Raw genomic sequence first — 18,413 nt, forward strand, 5'->3', positions numbered from 1 at the left:
ATAGGTCCTATATAACACGTGTCCAATAAAAAAAGTGCTGGTGTGTGTCTTATTGAGGGTGTTTGGTGTGAATATTCACAACAAAGACTTTCACATTATGTAATGGTATGAAGGCACAACAAGGACGTTTAGTTTGATCAACAATGTTGTGACAAGAGCAGCTGGTGGCTCATAGGAAACAGACCCTCCACCTACAGCTGAGCCGGAAGACACGGGTACAAGCCTAGCTACACGCTGCTGAAGTGTCCCTCAGCAACACACTGATTCCCTAGCTCTACCAGCTCCAGGCTGTTCTGCAGCTCTGCTTACCCTGAACACTCCCTGTGGAAAGGGCAAGTGAAAAGAAAGAACTATATGAAAAAAATATGTATCAGATAAATGTCAGATTATTATTGCACCTGGACAACTGTCAAGCTGCCTCTATCCAGAGAAAGTCAAATGGCCGCCTTTCTTGGCTTACCAGTAAACAGCGTTTAATTTATATAGCTTGTTAGTCCATTTCAAAGTGTGATTTTTATTATTTTCTTCATTCGATAAAAGGGACACATATTTTGAGCCAGTGGTCAGTAAACCTTTCCAGTGTGGTAATATTTGTATTGTTAACCAATAGAAAAGATAGCCTACCAAATCGAATAATACACTAATGAAAACTCCACAATAATGTAACTCCAATCCAGTGTAACGCCACAATGCAAGAGGCACAAATGTTTTATACCACAATAAAGACTTACTGCATTTCAACAGTACTGACATTTCCCAATGTTTACTGATATCATGTTGTGCATTATAGGCAAAATTCCCCTACTGGAATCAAGGACAATCTTGAATAGAACAGGGGTCATAACCTTCACCTCCAGTCCAGCACAATATTTTATTGAGTAAAAACATTAGAAGCAGTTGCAATAAAAACATATTTAATCTCATACAAAATGGTTGATTATACTGTCAAATAACTTCCAGTGATGAAAAATACAGTGTGCTTTTTTGGGGGATTGGTTTCTGACCGTGTCTGTCCGTATCAACGGCCAACCTTGCTTTTCAGCTTCCTCCTCTGAACTTTGGGGGAAATAGGTTCCTCCTTCCTCCTCTCGTCGTTGACAGGAGATTCAGTTTCTACCTTCACTTCCGAGGAAGAGGCCGGGTCGGGAGAGCGCGGTGGCGGGCCGGCTTTGGGCTTCTTGGCTGGAGAGGCGCGGTGGGCAGAGGGACAGCTGTGCTGGTTCAGACACACGGAGCAGAGCGGGCCGACAGGTAGACACACCTGCTGGCCGAAGCCCACCAGCAGCCAGTTGATCTCACTCCACAGCTCCCTGCATGATGTTAGAGATAGAAGAGTTCAAGTTGGCTTTTAATCACCAGATGCACTGCAGAGGAGAACAGAGCAATATGTAACTTTTCTGTTATTTTTGTATAAAGTTTCCCAATTCGCTAATGTGCACGCCTCACAGTGATCACTAATCTGTTTTATTGATTGATTTTTTATTACAGGGAGAGTCTCCAGGAGATTGTTTGCACCACTGTCCAGGCAAACACCTTACACTGTGTTGAGTGACGGCAGGAGACTACCATGATCTCAAAAGTGAGAAAATGAGTATAGCTCTAAAGCTAAATGTCAGATTTGTGTAAGAGATTGATAAACTTGGACAAAAATTAAAATAACTGTTTTCAACTACCAGGGTTTTCGGCAGCATACAACTAAAAATCATTGTGTAGTGGCTGAATATGTTGTGGTTCTTGACCAAGTTTATGAATTTACAGGCTACATAATAAAAAACACATACTTTTTTAAAAATGACTAAATGTTTTATTACTTTGGATAATGCGGTTGTCTCCTGTCCTGATAGCACTCTGGAGTCGAGTCAGTGCTCAAAATTCATTCATTATTTTCCGATGGTTTCAGGCTTATATCTCCGTCGTACAACCACCATTATGTTCCCTGCAAACATCTCATCCTAAAAAGAAGAGTAGCCTTCATGAGCACCGCCCAATAAACTGCCCCTTCCTTTTACATAATTGTATTGCCAACTGTATTTTCTGTGTAATAGTACTTGTATGTATGTTTTTATCTTTTATTGTTTTGAATTGTATTGTGTCTCACAACTCCATGTGAGTGGTCCCCAACTTTTTAATGCACTTTTTGCTTTTTTTTATACCATATTTGTTTGTTGAGGAGTGACACAAAAATAAAGATATATCTATCTATCTATCTATCCAATGAAAGCTAACAAAATAAGCTATATGATTTGTGTATGGTATTTGAGGTGGGACTTCCTGGTACTATAAAAGGAAATGCTAGTCTAATTTGCCATAGCAAGCGCTACAGTATATACAGCATAGCATATAGTATTTGTATCTTTTGAACAGAAAATGATAAATAAATTTTGATTTCTGTTGTGTATTTCCCACAACATGTTGTACAGTTCATTCACTCTTAGCTTCTCTCTAATTTGAACAGAAAATGGTGGAAAGGGCAAGTCTTTCTGAGAGAACTGACTTTTACTACAGCGCTGGTCTGGACCAGTGGTCACGCCAGGGTCATTAGATGGAAAAGTCAGGACAGTCAGTCAGTCACCCAGTCAGTCAGTCAGTCACCCAGTCAGTCACTCAGTCAGTCACTCATGGATGTTTACTGGGAAAATGGCCATAGCTCGGGATAGTAAGGTGCTAGAGGATTTGAGTGGTGGGTAGGAATAGTGGCTAGAGCGATATGTATGGTGTGTTTTTTTTGGGGGGGGGGGGGGGGGGGTAAGAATGTGCTAGAGAAAAGCGCCATGGCCTCAAAGGTTTGCGCTTGTTTTCATTTGAAATGTTAAGAGGTTTTCTGTTCATTTCAAAGATTTACTACAAGTTAAGTATACCATCATTTATGCTATGTGAAAGTAGCACGTTCTCCTCTTTAACATGAGGTATGATATTTGTCTGAGCACACAGAAAGCCGTGCTGGTGTGTGTACAAACACCTCCTAGTGGTAGAATGTAGAAATGTTCATCATGACTGGAAAGGGTCAAGAGTCGGTAGCCTAGAGCACTGGACAGATGATCTTGGTGTGTCTATGATCTGATCTTTCAGATTTCTTGCTCCTAGCTAACCAGATGGCAGGGTTCAGCAATATATCAGTGAGGACGATACCTTGGTAACCACTCCTCCAGGGCCTTGCGTGTTTCTTCTGGGTTCTTTGTTGGCTTCCTGACCCAGCCCAGCCTATTGGCGATACGATGTACGTGTGTGTCTACACCTACACACACCAACATGTACAACATGCAAAAGCATACGCATACGCACATGAACATGAAGACACACACACACACACACACACACACACACACACACACACACACACACACACACACACACACACACACACACACACACACACACACACACACACACACACACACACACACACACACACGTTTGAAATAATATAAATTGTGATGTCGACCTCCTGGCCGCTCACAATATTGTAACATTCTCTTATATGGAAACCAGAAAAAGATTTGCATTGATTTAATCCGTTTTCATGTGTCAAGTTCAAATATCTCCATTTCCACAAAACCATATCAGCAGACATCCACACTATCTTCCTCAGTACAATCTAACAAGGTATTAGGTTTCAATGCTGCGTTTCAAACAAAGGCGGGTGGAGAAGCTGTCATCTAGTGACACAGTATTGAGTCAGCAGACCTATGTGGTAAAAATGCCTGGCTTGTTAAAGGAACACTAGCCGATTTTCAACCAGCTTTGTATCATTACAAAATCAGTAGTATATGAAAATGTTGAGTTAAGTTGTAGACCAGTAATGTCAATGACATCACTGGTCCACAATTGAACTCAAATCAACTCTCACTAACTGTCAAACTAAATGAATGACTGCAAAACTGTTTACAGTTTTCGGATAGACTACTTATTTTGTAATGATACAAAGCTGGTTGAAAGTGTTCCTTTAAATCAGTTCTAAAAATAACACCACCCCAAGACACGTTTAATGTTTAGTTACAACTTTCAGATTTCGAAAGCAAAATCAACATGAAAGTGCTACCCAGGACTGTTCAGCTGATCTCATCTCATAAGATGTCTTGGAAGTTCTTCCATGTATGCTTCAAGGGTCTAACCCAGAGGTGGTACCAGGTAGAATAGGTACTAAGGTGTTATGTCTTGATAAAATCTGTTATTGTGTGTTTTGCGCTTTGCTCTGCTTCTTGATGTTTGTCCTGTATCATTCTGTCCAACGGTTGATTGTTGGTCAGTTAGCTCTAGTTCGGTTCATTCTGCTGCTTATTGTGTCTGTGTTGGTGTGTGTGTGTCCCCACCTATGCCGGACACCTGGTCCCAGGCGATGTCCATAGCCAGATGGGCCATCTTGGGTCCAACCCCTGACAGACGCACCAGCCCCTGCACACTGTCTGGGATGTCCCCTCCAAACTCCTGCTGCAACATGGCCGACGTCTGCTTCAGGTACTTCACCTTGGTCTGGGGTTTGGAGCGGGGGGAGGGCATGAGAAAGTGGAAGTGGGAAGGTGAAGTATGTATTTAGATCAATTGGTTGACTGATTTAAGTTAACTTATCCTTTATTTATCCCCATGGGGAAATTAATCCTCTGCATTTGACCCATCGTCTACTAACCTTCCTAGAATTAGGAGCAGCCACAGTGCTGCGCACAGGGACCATTCCATTGACAGTGCCTTGGTCAGGGGGACTGAAAGGAGTATTAACCCCAACATCTACATGTCTTGTCTTGGTGGTGGGAGGAAACCGGAGCACCCGGAGGAAACCCACACGAAACACGGGGAGAACATGCAAACTCCACACAGAAAGGACCTGGGATGGACCGGGGTTCGAAACTGGGACCTTCTGGCTGTGAGGCAACAGTGCTAACCACTGAGACACCATGTCCATTGTTGTATTTACTAATTGGATGCCATATCACTGTCTACTGTCATGTCAAGTTCATTACGGTCATTTGAATTTGTTGACTTGGCTTTGACAATAAGTCCTTTTGTATTTCATGCCAATATTGAGAGAGAGAGAACCTTCCGTTACCCTCCAGAAGCCGACAGGGTAGATGAGTTTCCCCAGTGTCTCGTCATCGGTGCTCAGTATGTTTTCTACAGTGCAGCCGTGCGCTCGGAGCTTCTGCATAGCTGCTGCCGTCACCTGGTCCTTGGTCTGACTGGACAGCATCAGCGACACCAACACCTGGAAACGTCTCACCTGGGTGGTGGAGATAGAGAAAACACGAGAGGGAACCAAGATATTTGAATCTGACTGCTGGATCTTGTAGTCATACTTTAAAAGGAGAACTTCACAGAAAAACAATGCTGCTGAATTGTTTTGCACATGATCTCACACCTATCCAAAAACTCGGAACAAGTTTTGCAGACTTTCATTTAGTTTGACAAGTTATTGAGAGTTGATTTGAGTTAGTTCAGTGTGGAACAGCCACCCACATGTGCGGGGGCCTCCGTGTCGTAGCATTTCTTTGCTCCCATCTTATCCACAGGTGCATCACGGCTGCTCCTCATCTCACGGATGTAGCCTAATTGTCTCCTCCAGTCAGGAGGCTCCCATCGCTCTGTCTTCACAGCTTCATCCCTGTCATCATACTCCACTTTCAGCTGTCTCCGTCTACGGCTGGTGGAAGCCAGAGGCAGGGTATCTGTCTCTGTCTTTGGTTGGACACTGGCCTGAGGATGGAGCATAGGGCGACCACCTGTATGAGCAGAGCACAAAGTAGAGGTAGTGAGTGAGAGGGTGTCGCATGGGAATACATCTGCGTTGGATTGTGAATTTGCAAGGAAATCCATTATTTTTCGCCTGCTCTCACTAAACCTGTATAATCCTCAGGAGAGAAGAGGGTGCAGTCTAGCCCCTGTCACGCCTGTGTCTGTGTGTTGTCTGCGTTCCTACAGTGGTTCCTACACAACAGGAATGCACTGAGTGACAACAACATAGTTGAAAGCAATGATGATGTCAGAGTTCATCTTGTGAGGTCATCGGTGATGTCAGAGTTTCCCCTGTGAGGTCATCAGCAATGTCAGACGGTCTAGGCTGACTGTGATGGCAGACGTGACTTTGTGAGGTCATCGATGATGTCATACCTCCCCGGACGTTGTGACATCACCAACGATGTCATACCACGAATGTGGAGGGGGTTATAAAGGTGTTGTTCTGTATTGATATGTATGTTCCCTTTCTGCAACCTGTATGCCACTCTGTATACTGCTTCTGCCTGATATTCCAAATAAATTAGCCTGAAAGACATCTCTGTGGTTCTAATCGATCACTGCCCGTGAGCACTTACCTAAGATCCAGCAACTTCACACTTCACACAAGGCAAGCACACAAACTTCCTTACAAACTGGCGCCAAGAACAGGCCTGATGGTGGGCCATTACGGAGCATTTTCTACATGCAGTCTAGATCCTACAGGAGCCTTGCTCAAGTCAACTTGGATATCTGTACAGATGTGGATGTGTGATAGCAACCATTCAGGATGCGTGAGTGAACGTTGAACGAATAAAAACCAGCCGTCAGCTTTACTAGCATCTGCGCATGCGCCTAAAATTAAAATGAGTTATGAATGAATCGTGGTTCGGTTTTCAATGTTTCAACAAGTGTAAATGCCAGTGTGTCTGTGTTAACATTACCCGGTGATAAGGGGGCGGAGGACGATCTGTATTGAGAGACACTCGTCTCTTGCTCCTCCACTTTAACTGCAACGGAGGAACCTGAGTCCACATTTCTCCTCCCTTCCTTTGAGATGTTGGATTTGAGAGCAGCCAGAGGGGTCCAGCAGCGATTGCAACTCCGAGTCCGAGTCGCGATGATGGAGCTGCTCTGAATGAAATAAGGAGAAGTCATTATTGTAAAACACCCTCATGCAGTGCTGCACGAGAAGAATGATGCTACGATAAACACTGAAGTTCGTTTCTTATTCGTAGCTTTCTTTGGTCACGAGGGAAGTTAGATAAATGTGGCTTGATAAAAAAGGGTTTCATAAAAACTTTCATAACTAATTTTTTATTATTATTTCCATTTTGTAACCTGTACTCTTTGGAAGCTTGGGATTCATTGAAGTCCCCACCTAACCTACCCCCAGACCAAAATAAACGATTAAGGAACTAACTTCAGCATCAATTTAGCTAACCTAGCTGCTAACGCTAACGTATAATCAGTTCATTAAACGTAACATCGCGAACTACTTACGTTAAAGGCTGTTTTATGGGCTCTTATTTGGGTAAACAGAACAGTAAACTCACTCTTTTAGATGTTTTTCATTCAAAAGTAGGAAAAAACAAACGCGCTTGTTTAGCACTACATTTCCCATCAGCCAGTGCGACAAACGTGTTTTTGTAGGAAGTGCCTCTGTCAGTGCATTACTGTGTCATCCGGTTGAGGAGTGGAGGACTGAGCTTGGGAGAGAGAGAGCAAAGCTTTCAGTGGCACAAATGGTAGGCTAACTAAAGAGTTTGATCAATGCACAGAGGCACACTGCTCTGTGGCTGCTTGCGTTGGAGCTTTACTGCAAGTGAACAGCACCAAAATCGACTCGACTTCGATCAGGTGAGAGGACAGAGAGGGGGGCTTGTTTTATAAGCTAACGTGAAGACCTTTTGAATGCCAGAGGAATGCTAGCCCATGTCAAAGCGTAGCTATAACGGTTCAGCAGTGCTGCAGTCAGTGCATTTCCCCCCAGTTATGTCTTGTTTGTGTTGGCAGATGCCTGTTTGACTCGTCCGAGGCTATAAGTTACCTTGCTGCACGGACGTTGTTGTTGAACTGAAAACAGAACGGTCGTTGTCTCTGCACAACACCTCCCCAACCCCTCCTCTTCGCCTCTCTCTCTCCCTCCCTCTCTCTATCTCCCCCTCTCTCTCTCTCCCTCTCTCTCTCTCTCTGTCTGTCTCTCTCTCTCTCTCCCTCCCTCTCTCTCTCTCTCTCTCTCTCTCTCTCTCTCTCTCTCTCTCTCTCTCTCTCTCTCTCCTCTCTCTCTCTCTGCAGTTGTGCTTAGCTGCTGACGTCTATACACGTCGTCGACAAGAGTGCCAGTTGTCAACGCTGCTTGTTTATGTCGGAATTTCACCAAATTAATTGTTTTCCATTCATTATTTGTAATGTTAGTCATAGCTCAATTCCGAGGAATGGATAGAACAGGTACAACAGTTTCTTACTGTACGTTTTTGCGTGTCAAGCTAGTGTTCACTTGTTTGCTAACCTACATCAAGTAGTTACCAAGTCACCTCATCATCCTTACTGTAACTGCTCAGCAGGTCTTGCATTATCAATCAAAGCTAACGGATACTTCCCCGGCATTAACAGTTTCTCTATTTCTGCAGACGACTGTCACACGCAGTGTGCATAGTCCATCGCCCTTCCAGGCCGGGCCATGAACAAGCAGCCCAGTAAGGAGAGTCTCAAGGACAAGGTGAAGGGGATCTTCGGCCTGGGACCCTCACGTCTGCCCAGCAAGCAGAATGAGAACAAGCCCTCAGAGTTCATCATCACACTTGACATCCTCAAGGTGTGCGCTAGCAGGAGACTGCATGAGTGCCCATCCATGTTCACATGAACACACACACACACACACACACACACACACACACGTGTCACATTTTAAATACTTTATTTGGTTCCACAAATTACATTTCATAAACAGGGAAACAAATATATCAGGGTCAATTAATACTGAGCACTTATGGATACACATAGCACCTCCTTCTCCACACTGCTAGACTGCCAATAATTGCTGAGACAGGGCAATATTTGACAGTTTGTTTGGCTCTTGCTCTTGTCAGGCCAGCAATCTGCAGGCCTCTCATGGTGCATTTATGTACATGTCCCAGGCTTCCAAATATAAGCACACTGTATCTACAGGTATAACCTAGGCTCATGATGGTCTCGAGTAGTGGTTGGTATTTTATATATTTGTCTTGGAATGCCTGGTCCATGTACAGGTCAAAGACACAGCCTACCTCTAGCATCAGCACCTGCTTATGGCTGGTGTCAACAAAAACAGCGTTGGGTGTATTGGGGATATTAGCAAAGACATCACAGGCAGACCCAAACCACTCTGGTACCACTCTACTGTGCTTATACGGTACTGCACTAGCAGGCATGATGTTATGGACTGCATCAGACACAATATTTACACACACACACACACACACACACACACACACACACACACACACACACACACACACACACACGTGTCACACACACACACACACACACACCATGCGTTTATATTATAAGCAATCCCACTGTCTTTTATACTGTTAGATTTGCTTCTATTGCCTTACACTAACCTCTACCTTTCTCAGGAGCTCCATCCAGATTGTGGTCTTAGCAACCGTATCCGTGTAATAAACCATGTGTGTGATCTGGCCAAAGCAAAGAAGTTTGAGGAGGTAAGTCTGACAATCATGTGACGTAAGAGCCAGGGACTGGATCCCACTTGATGCTGGGTGACACAAATGAGTGGCCAATGGCTGATGTTTTAAATGGATCAGCAGGGGGGACATAAGGAGTGATGATTGGTTGTTTTTAGGCATGGGGAATGATGATTGTTACACCAGCTAGAGTGCACACACTCAGACACACACACACACACACACACACACACACACCAGGGTCAGAAATGAACAGGGATTCATGACACAGATGTTTTGCATTGGGGGAAAAACCCTCTGTAGCGGCTCGTAGGCTACAGGTGAAGATGATCACTACAGTAGGTTCTGCAGCCTATCAGTCACCACGGAGGGCTTTCAAAGACCCACCAAAGACACTGAACTGTGGAGAATTCGAAAGTCATGAACAAGGGTAACTTGAAACTTCTAAAAAATAATCCAGCAGCCCATGAGGTCGCGCTTTGCTTACTGGCAAACGTTAACACCCCGACCGTAAACCATGACAAAGGCTTCTTATGAATAGGTTAGGCACTCTAGATGTTGGCATACACTAAATACACATGTAAGGTAAATAAGCAACGCATATAGCATATTTAGGCACAATTTGAAGGTTTGGAAGGCCTACCGTGTCATTTTGACAATCCTATTTTGCTGCAATAAAAATGATTGAAGAGAGAACAGACTGGAAACTTTAGTTCAAAGGTTAAATAAAACTATCTCATTAGATAAAACAAATGTTGACAACGTTTTTTCCTTTGGGGACATCATTTGCAGTTGAAAAAGGTAATAAATCACAATATATCACAATATCGCAATACTCAATATATCACAATACTAGCATATCGCAATATCCCAATACTATCCCAATCCAAATAATATCCCAATACTATATTAAAATGTTTAAGCACGTCTAAAGTATGCACATGACATGTGCACCTATGTGCAGTGAATATGCCACTGTCTCTGACTTGTCGTATCACTCTACTGCCTTATTGCTTGTTGTGTCTCTTGTTGTTTTTGCACTCGTATGCCCCGTTATATTTGTACTATGTTGTAAACGGAGTCCTCAGCACAAGAATTTCACACGTGATACTTGTACCACGGAGTGACAATAAAAATCTTGGATCTTGAATCTTGAATCTATCGTATCGTGACTTAAGTATCGTGATAATATATCGTAGTAGGGCATCTGATGATTCCCACCTCTACCACGCAGTAGGCCTGCCTACATTGGTCAATGTTTTTCAGGCCTCGGCCATATACCATGTACTAGGGTTTGGGCCAGTCTTGTTTGATACTGCATGTGGTCTCCTGGGTTTGTTCAGATCTTTGTGTGTGTGTTTCCAGCACGCTGTGGAGGCCGTGTGGAAAGCTGTGGACGACATGTTGACTCCAGAGCAGCCGCCTGAGGCCAGACATGCTGTTCTTCTGCTGCTTAGAGCTATAATACAGGGACAGGTATAAACACACACACACACAGACACAGACACATGCATGCATGCACGCGTGCGCACACACACACACACACACACACACACACACACACAGACACATGCATGCATGCACGCACACACACACACACACACACACACACACACACACACACACACACACACACGCACACACACAAACAGAAAGAGGACTAGATCAGGGTTCTTCAATTACTTTTCACCAAGGGCCACATTTTACTGAGGGCCGAGGGCTGGGGGCCGAACGGCGGCGGCGCGATTTTTTTTTAGCATTTGAAGGCAGGTTTAGAGTAATAACTAATTTTAAATTAACAGTTGCGATGTCATTATTCAGTCTTAACCACCAATATTGATCCTTTTCTCACTCCTATGTCACCCCTCCTATGCTCTCCCTGCAAGGCTTGAAATTAACTTTTTTGACCACCTGCTATTATGGCTGCTAGATTTCAAAGTGACCAGCCAATTAGTATTTCCACTAGCCAAAATGTTTTTCTTGAAATAAACGAGAATATGAGTGGGTTAATTTAAGCATAACTATCAGTAAGTGGCCGGGGATTCTCAAAGCCTGTTGAGGCACTCTTGAAGCTAAATAAAACCAAACCAACCAAAAAAGTGAATTATTTAAATTTTTACTTCAATGTAGAACAGTAATTTCTTACACATGAGATTAATTTTAGCCTTTTAGTCATAAAGATTATTGAAATGATATTCCACACTGAAATGTTATAACAGAAGTGGAGTATTGGCCAGAATGACATGACACTTATTCAGCGGGTATCTTGCATGTTGCGTTCAGGTGCACTGTTTCATTTTAGTTTGTTTTTGTTTTTTTGCCCGCGGGCCGCCAATCGCAGAGCCCTGGACTAGATCATGTCATTTTGTTGTGGTGTGTTCACGTTTGGGCTTGTTTTTGTTCAGGGTGAGCGGCTCGGCCCTCTGAGAGCCTACTTCTTCAGGGTGATCAGAGACTACCAGCCGTCCAATGAGGACCTCTCTGATCGGCTGGAAGTCTTCAAAGCCCTGACAGAGAACGGCAAAGACATCACCTACCTGGAGGAGGACATAGGTGAAACTCCACTTAGAATATGGAAGAACTTTAAAACTACACTCTGCAATACTGGCCTAAGATGACGTCTAGTATTTGTTCATTGCTAAGGCAGTTGTACAACCATAAAGTGTACATGTGTCTCTCAATGTTGACATGCTATAAGTTTGCTATTGATATAGGATTTTTACTGTTGAATAAATGAATAAAAGTACTCTATAGGCATGCAGTGCTCTCATATGTCTTACTCCATTGGTAATAATCCATCACCCCCCCCGCATCCTCTCTGTTTCTCCTGCCCCAGCACGCTTTGTCCTGCTGTGGATGGACATTGGTCTGACATCTGACTTCCTCCATGTTCTTGTCAACCTGGTCAAGTTCAACAGCTGCTACCTGGACCAAAACGTCTCCATCATGGTCCAGTAAGAAAGACAGACACACCGAACCGACACCTATGTGCACACATTCTCATTTTCTCGCTCAGAAAATGGTATCAACTTGCTTGTTCTTTTTTCCTTGCTTTGTTCTCTGCAGGAAGATCTGTCTTCTGTGCAATAGAACCACATCTTCAACAGATATTGAGGTAGGTATTTGTTTTTTCCTGAACAACAATGCTCACGTATAATAGTAATAATAATACGATTTATATAGTGCTTTCTCAAGACTCGAAGCACTTTACAGAACACATAAAACAACACATATGAAGAATAAAGAATTCAAGAAAAGGTTGAATTAATAAGTATCAGTTTTTTATTACTTAAAGGTTACATTTTATTTTACTTTATCAAGGGTTAATTAAGCAGGTTAGTTAATCAAACAATGTAACATTTTATTTTGTGAACAGAGATGAAAAGACTGAGGAAAACCAATCTGAAAGTATAGAGATAGATAGATCGATAGATAGATGGATAGATAGATAGATAGATAGATAGATAGATAGATAGATAGATAGATAGATACCTTATTTGTCATTGCATAATAAATCACAACGAAACTTAGTTCGGCAGTACTACTCTACAGTGCATTTATAGCTGCAACAGTAGTAGAGGGAAGCTGAAGGAAGAGGAGAAGTTTTTTTAGGGTGTGTTTACACCTGTTTCTTAAGTGTGGTTGAACTGAACCCTGAAGCATTTCTCCCCTGAGTTTGTCATTTGAGAAGGCAAAAAAACCCAACTAGTAGTGCCCCGGTCTGCTCTCATGTGACTTATATATTATATATAGTGGTCTGTTCAAAGTGAATACACAGCAACAAAACCATCCAAAAATAGCAAGGGAATTGCACATTTAATGAAGCCTATAAGTTGATTTTTGCTGACATTCTCATACCTTGTTCTCAAGACCACCAGTCCAAATGGCATCAAAATACGGAACAAATTCATGTCCAACCAAATTCCATGCGTAATCAATCTCTGACGTATCAAGTTAAACTACAGTAGTAACATTTTTGTACTGAGTCCATAATGAGTTAGGGGCTTGCAATTCTTAACAACTGTCAGACCATAGTGTCTTCTCAAAGCCTTCATAATACAACAGAGACCCATAATCTAGTAAATGTAAACAAGGGCAGATCTGCATTCTTCTACACCCAAAGGAAAAATACAAATTGTCTCTAAAAATGTAGTCCCACAGTAAATAATGATGACCTGGAAATAATGGAACACGTCATTCTACTTACTTTGCTGCAGTGGTCCTCACTTCTCACAATGTTTTTTATGCTGCATGACATGTATATTTATTAGCCATAGCAAAATCTTCGATTTATATCTAACAAACACCAGAGGAACCAATCTGTTTTCTTTCTGATGCTATTAGTGTGCTTGTTTGTGGGGCTAGCTCATTATATGCATTGACATAACAATGTTCACAGTTCTCTCTTTGGAGCACACTGGATGTTTGAAATGGAAGGCTCCCTGGACGCTTTACCTTTGTGATTAGTGAGTGACAGGGTGGCAGATATCTGCAGTGCTGCTGGTTACATTTATGCTACTTTTGTAGCTTGTTGCATTTGACACCTGCATTATGGTATAACAATTAAACCAGAAAACATTGAAGGCTTATTTATCATGGAATAATGTGAAGCTTAAATAGGGGTTTAAAATATTCTTAACAAATTGGCAGTTGTTTATTTAGTATGCAGGTCAGGTGTAATTATGTTTCTTTCCTCGGATCCTCTTCATATAACTTCAAACAATGCATATGGCTTAGGGTTAGCTTGCATTGTAAACAAGTCTCAATTATCTCAACTTTGTGGCTGGAGGGAAACACATTGAAATGTTGAAAATTGAAATGTTTTGCTTCATGCCTGGAAGAACATTGCATGTTTAGGTATGGCATATGTCTGAGGCATATGTTGCATCGCTTGTGGAAACCATTTCAGACTTTCCAAACATCTTGCGTGATGAACTATGCCCAGTGTTTTTGAACAATGTATTGTTGTGTTATTTCTGTAATTAGTAAGCAAACATAATTAAACTAGTTATGTCTACAATACATTCAGCACCAATCTCAGTTGGAAGCGTGCGTGTGTGTGTGTGTGTGTGTGTGTGTGTGTGTGTGTGTGTGTGTGTGTGTGTGTGTGTGTGTGTGTGTGTGTGTGTGTGTGTGTGCGTGCGTGCGTGCGTGCGTGCGTGCGTGCGTGCGTGTATGCTTGCGTGCGTCCAGGTGGCACTGCAAGTGCTGGATGCGGTGGTGTGCTACAATTGCCTGCCATCAGACTCTCTCACCGTCTTCATCATCACCCTCTGTCGTACCGTCAATGTCAAGGAGTTTTGTGAATCTTGCTGGAAGGTGAGCGACACACACAGGCACATGCGCACACTTTGCTTTTGCCTTTGAACCGAGGACTCTTGATTTCTTTTCCATTTGCAATTCATTCATCTCTTCTTTTGTTCTCTTTGTGTCCTCCTCATTCTCCCCTTTCTTCTGCTCCTCCTCTTCTTCTCCAGCTGATGAGGAAGGTCTTGGGGACTCACCTCGGCCACAGTGCTATTTACACCATGTGCCGCATAATGGAAGAGAGGTATTGTCCCCGGGTTCAGGCCCGCTCCAACCCATTACGCAGAGTACGCAGACTGCGTAGGGCATCACGTGACTGAGGGCACAAAAAAAAAAAATTTTTTTTTTTTTTTTTTTTGGTGCCCTCAGTCAGGCCACTCACTGAACAGCAGGCCAGGCGCCGCCTACTGGTTTACTAGTGGTTTTATTACTTTATTCAGGGTGCATCTCATTGTAAAATTGGACTCGGCCCAAATTGGGCTTCAAACGGCCCAAATTGGGCTTCAAGCGGCCCAAATCTGGCTTCAACCGGCCCAAATCTGGCTTCAACTGGCCCAAATCTGGCTTCAACTGGCCCAAATCGGGCTTCAGACGGTCCAAATCTGGCTTCAAACAGCCCAAATTGGGCTTCAAACAGCCCAAATTTTTCGCCGCCGCCCTTCGGACGCCGGCACGCACGTCGGCCTGTATCGGCCTGGCCTGCTTGGTATCTAATGCCCGGCCTGAATTATGATCCCAGTCCGCCCCTGCTTGCATGTACAGTTTAACAATCACTTGTTTGCTGACATGTACAGTAATTCTAACAATTGTTTGTTTCCCACATGTAATGAAATGTGAGATACACTAGTATCGTTCATAATTAATGATTTTGCAGTCTTTCGTTTGACAGTTATTGAAAGTTTTACGGGGGGGGGGGGGGGGGGGGCACCACAGAACAATTACGCTTAGGGCACCCAAATGGCCAGGATCGGCCCTGCCCGGGTTCACCATGTTCACCATTAGGGACAGTTCGTCAATAGAATCATAGGCAATGCAAGGCGGGCATCATGCACGTGACAAAGTTAGGCAAAGCACACAAACTGCTCGACTTGCACTATAAGCTGTCAGACAATTTAACGTTATCCACCTTATTTTTGTGAGGCTCCCGCTGTAAAATAATTCCGGGAGCAATATCCGGTCTAGAACGTGAGCAGCTGTGTTTACGCTGGCTTGACGCTGCCTGGATACTACTCTGCACTGCAGCCCATGACTGCAAGCGCGTGCCTCCTCGCATCGCATTTCCTTGTCGAACTCCGACGTTAAACGTTTGCTCGTTTTGGCAATGTAGCCTAATGATGTTATCTGTCACATCCGCTAACCTGTTGCTCGTTGAACAAGTCGGCATTTATCAGCTCGGCTGCTATTGTTTCATGTTAATTTTGGACGATTTAACATTGGCTGTAAGGTAATTTAACTGTTGCACGCTGCGCTGTGCAGCAGGCACCGGGAGGAGGAGGTAATTTCGCCAGTTTGCTTTGATGTGCGCGAATGATTAGATGATGCACGCTAGAGCTGTGCATCTTCACTGATCTCACGATTCGATACGATTCGATTATTCAAGTCTACGATTCGATTCGATTCGATTATACGATGCATCTTAAATCGATGCATCACTTTTTCCGCAATACATGATTTATTTTTTCTCACTTTCTTTTTTCTCACTGTGTGGCTACTTTTAAAATAAAAGTGCATTTGGAATTGCATTGTATTATGATCCATAATTAAAATAAACAACTGCATGTACTTACGGTACATTCTATTTTATTTGATTATAATTTTTTTTTTTTTTTTTTTTTTTTATAATCGATTTTTGATATTTGTTAATCGATTCAGAATCGTCCTATTAAGCATCGCGATGCATCTCTGAATCGATTATTTTCGGCAGCTCTAATGCACGCTGGAAGTGAACGTTAAGCAACGTGTGTACACCTCGCCCATGAGAGAAGGACCGGCAAATGACTTGACACGTTTCACACTCGAGTCGCTCTGCCAGCATACCGGTCCTGTCACTACCCAGGAGCTGGTAAAAGATCAGCGATCGCGGGGGCGCGCTTGTGCCGGAAAACAATTTTCACACATGAAAGAAGGCATAGACCACTTTCTGCTCATTTCCCGGTATAAAGCGCATGTGTGAAAACGGCTTTTCTGTGTGTTTCTCTGACCACCTGACATCTCCATCTCCCCCAGGGTGTATATGGAGGACGCCCCGTTGCTGAGAGGCGCTGTATTCTTTGTTGGAATGGCACTGTGGGGGGCGCACCGACTCCCCGCCCTTAAAAACACACCCACACTGGTCCTACCGTCTTTCTACAAGGTCACACACACACACACACACACACACACACACACACACACACACACACACACAGATACACTGTTTGCAAGCACACAAGAGCCAATACTGACAAATAGTGGGTGAATGACACACGAGAAATAAATAAATATAAGTTAATTTGGAAGAGTTTGGCGATACTTAATACAATGAAATATAGTTTAGTTGTAATTGTAACAATAATTGCAATACAGTCAAATGTCATTTAGTTGTGATTGTGATGTAAAATGTATTAGATTCTGCGGTCTTCCCTCTGCCACCCCAGGCCATGTCGTGTGCCAATGAAGTGGTGTCCTATGAGATCGTCCTGTCCATCACCAGACTGATCAAGAAATATGGCAAGGAGCTGCAGGTCGTCACCTGGGACATTCTGCTCGGCATCATAGAGAGACTGCTGCAGCAGATCCAGGTATACACACGCACACTAGGGCATTCACGACTAGTGAATTTTACTAGTCGACTAGTCGTCCCTAAAGGTAGTCGACTAGTCATTTAAAAAAAAAATATATATATATATATTTTTTTTAAATCTTTAACACGTTCAGTGCCAGCGACGCCATATGGCGTCAGTAGAAATTTACCGTACAGTGCCAGCGACGCCAAATGGCGTCATAACTCCAAATTGTTTTTTTGAAGGGGGGGTGTCGATCTAAGCTTCTTACGTCGCCTCTAACAATATTGTAGCTATTGGAGGTCGATAACCTATTTTACAAACCCATTAGGTGGCGACAGCACTCTCCTGATCAGAGAAAAAGGAGCCAAACACACAGAAATAGTCACTGTGGAAAATGAGGAAATCGCATCGCATCCGTCCGTATGCATCGACATGCCTCCATAAACGAGCACAACGCCAGCTGTGCCCCCAGCAGCAGCATCCGCTGTCACAACTGAGCACTTCCATGTACGCTGCAACAGCACATTCACATAATCAGCATTATTATTCCGAACTGGAAGCATGCCAGCCCGTGACAAACACACGCGGAACCAAAAAGCTGAATGTCGCGCACCATTCACTGTGTGTGCGCAGCAAACTCAGCAGAGACTGAGAGCCACCAGACACATAAGACACACCCAGGAGGCGTGTGCAGTTGAAGGGGGGGGGGGGGGGGAGCACGGAGAGCAGCAGAGCAGCATACACTTCACCCAGACAGACCCAGACATCAGAAAATTAGCTTCAGAGTCAGAGATGTGCTTGAAATGTTTAATTTCACAAAAGGCTCATTATCTCAGCTCGTAGAAAAAAAGGTATGTTTTTCGTTCAATCAAGCTATCTTCTCCGGCTCATAACTAAAGAACGGAAAATGGGATCAATAAACTTTTTTTTGCAGGTGATAGAAGAGAGT

The 18,413-nt window shown here is 43.4% G+C and overlaps 2 protein-coding genes across 3 annotated transcripts in view; one reads left to right on the top strand and one right to left on the bottom strand.

Moving 5' to 3' along the window:
- Positions 1 to 1,018: 1,018 nt before the first annotated feature.
- On the bottom strand, positions 1,019 to 6,792 carry LOC310800881 (endonuclease III-like protein 1; the record flags this gene model as incomplete). Its single annotated transcript, XM_083664768.1, has 6 exons — positions 6,648 to 6,792; positions 5,449 to 5,711; positions 5,042 to 5,212; positions 4,311 to 4,470; positions 3,130 to 3,235; positions 1,019 to 1,310 (listed from the first exon to the last, which is right to left on the bottom strand). The coding sequence occupies exons 2-6, from the start codon at positions 5,698 to 5,700 to the stop codon at positions 1,019 to 1,021; spliced, it is 981 nt and encodes a 326-aa protein (XP_083520894.1). The 5' UTR covers positions 5,701 to 5,711; positions 6,648 to 6,792.
- Positions 6,793 to 7,423: 631 nt separating this feature from the next.
- LOC310800898 (tuberin-like) overlaps positions 7,424 to 18,413 on the top strand; it is a 52,603-nt gene continuing 41,613 nt past the window's right edge. Inside the window, exons 1-11 of one of the 2 annotated variants that reach the window (XM_083664783.1) lie at positions 7,424 to 7,563; positions 8,337 to 8,521; positions 9,324 to 9,410; positions 10,758 to 10,868; positions 11,798 to 11,945; positions 12,229 to 12,346; positions 12,459 to 12,507; positions 14,586 to 14,711; positions 14,870 to 14,943; positions 16,926 to 17,052; positions 17,336 to 17,479. In XM_083664783.1, the coding sequence (XP_083520909.1) occupies positions 8,387 to 8,521; positions 9,324 to 9,410; positions 10,758 to 10,868; positions 11,798 to 11,945; positions 12,229 to 12,346; positions 12,459 to 12,507; positions 14,586 to 14,711; positions 14,870 to 14,943; positions 16,926 to 17,052; positions 17,336 to 17,479 (1,119 nt within the window). In that variant the 5' untranslated portion in view covers positions 7,424 to 7,563; positions 8,337 to 8,386. Of the gene's footprint in view, positions 7,564 to 8,336; positions 8,522 to 9,323; positions 9,411 to 10,757; positions 10,869 to 11,797; positions 11,946 to 12,228; positions 12,347 to 12,458; positions 12,508 to 14,585; positions 14,712 to 14,869; positions 14,944 to 16,925; positions 17,053 to 17,335; positions 17,480 to 18,413 lie in introns of those variants that run through there. The other variant, XM_083664782.1, reaches the window with a different exon arrangement.

The sequence above is a fragment of the Poromitra crassiceps genome (assembly GCF_964638095.1).
Source record: "Poromitra crassiceps genome assembly, contig: HAP1_SCAFFOLD_130, whole genome shotgun sequence".
Classification (NCBI taxonomy): domain Eukaryota; kingdom Metazoa; phylum Chordata; class Actinopteri; order Beryciformes; family Melamphaidae; genus Poromitra; species Poromitra crassiceps.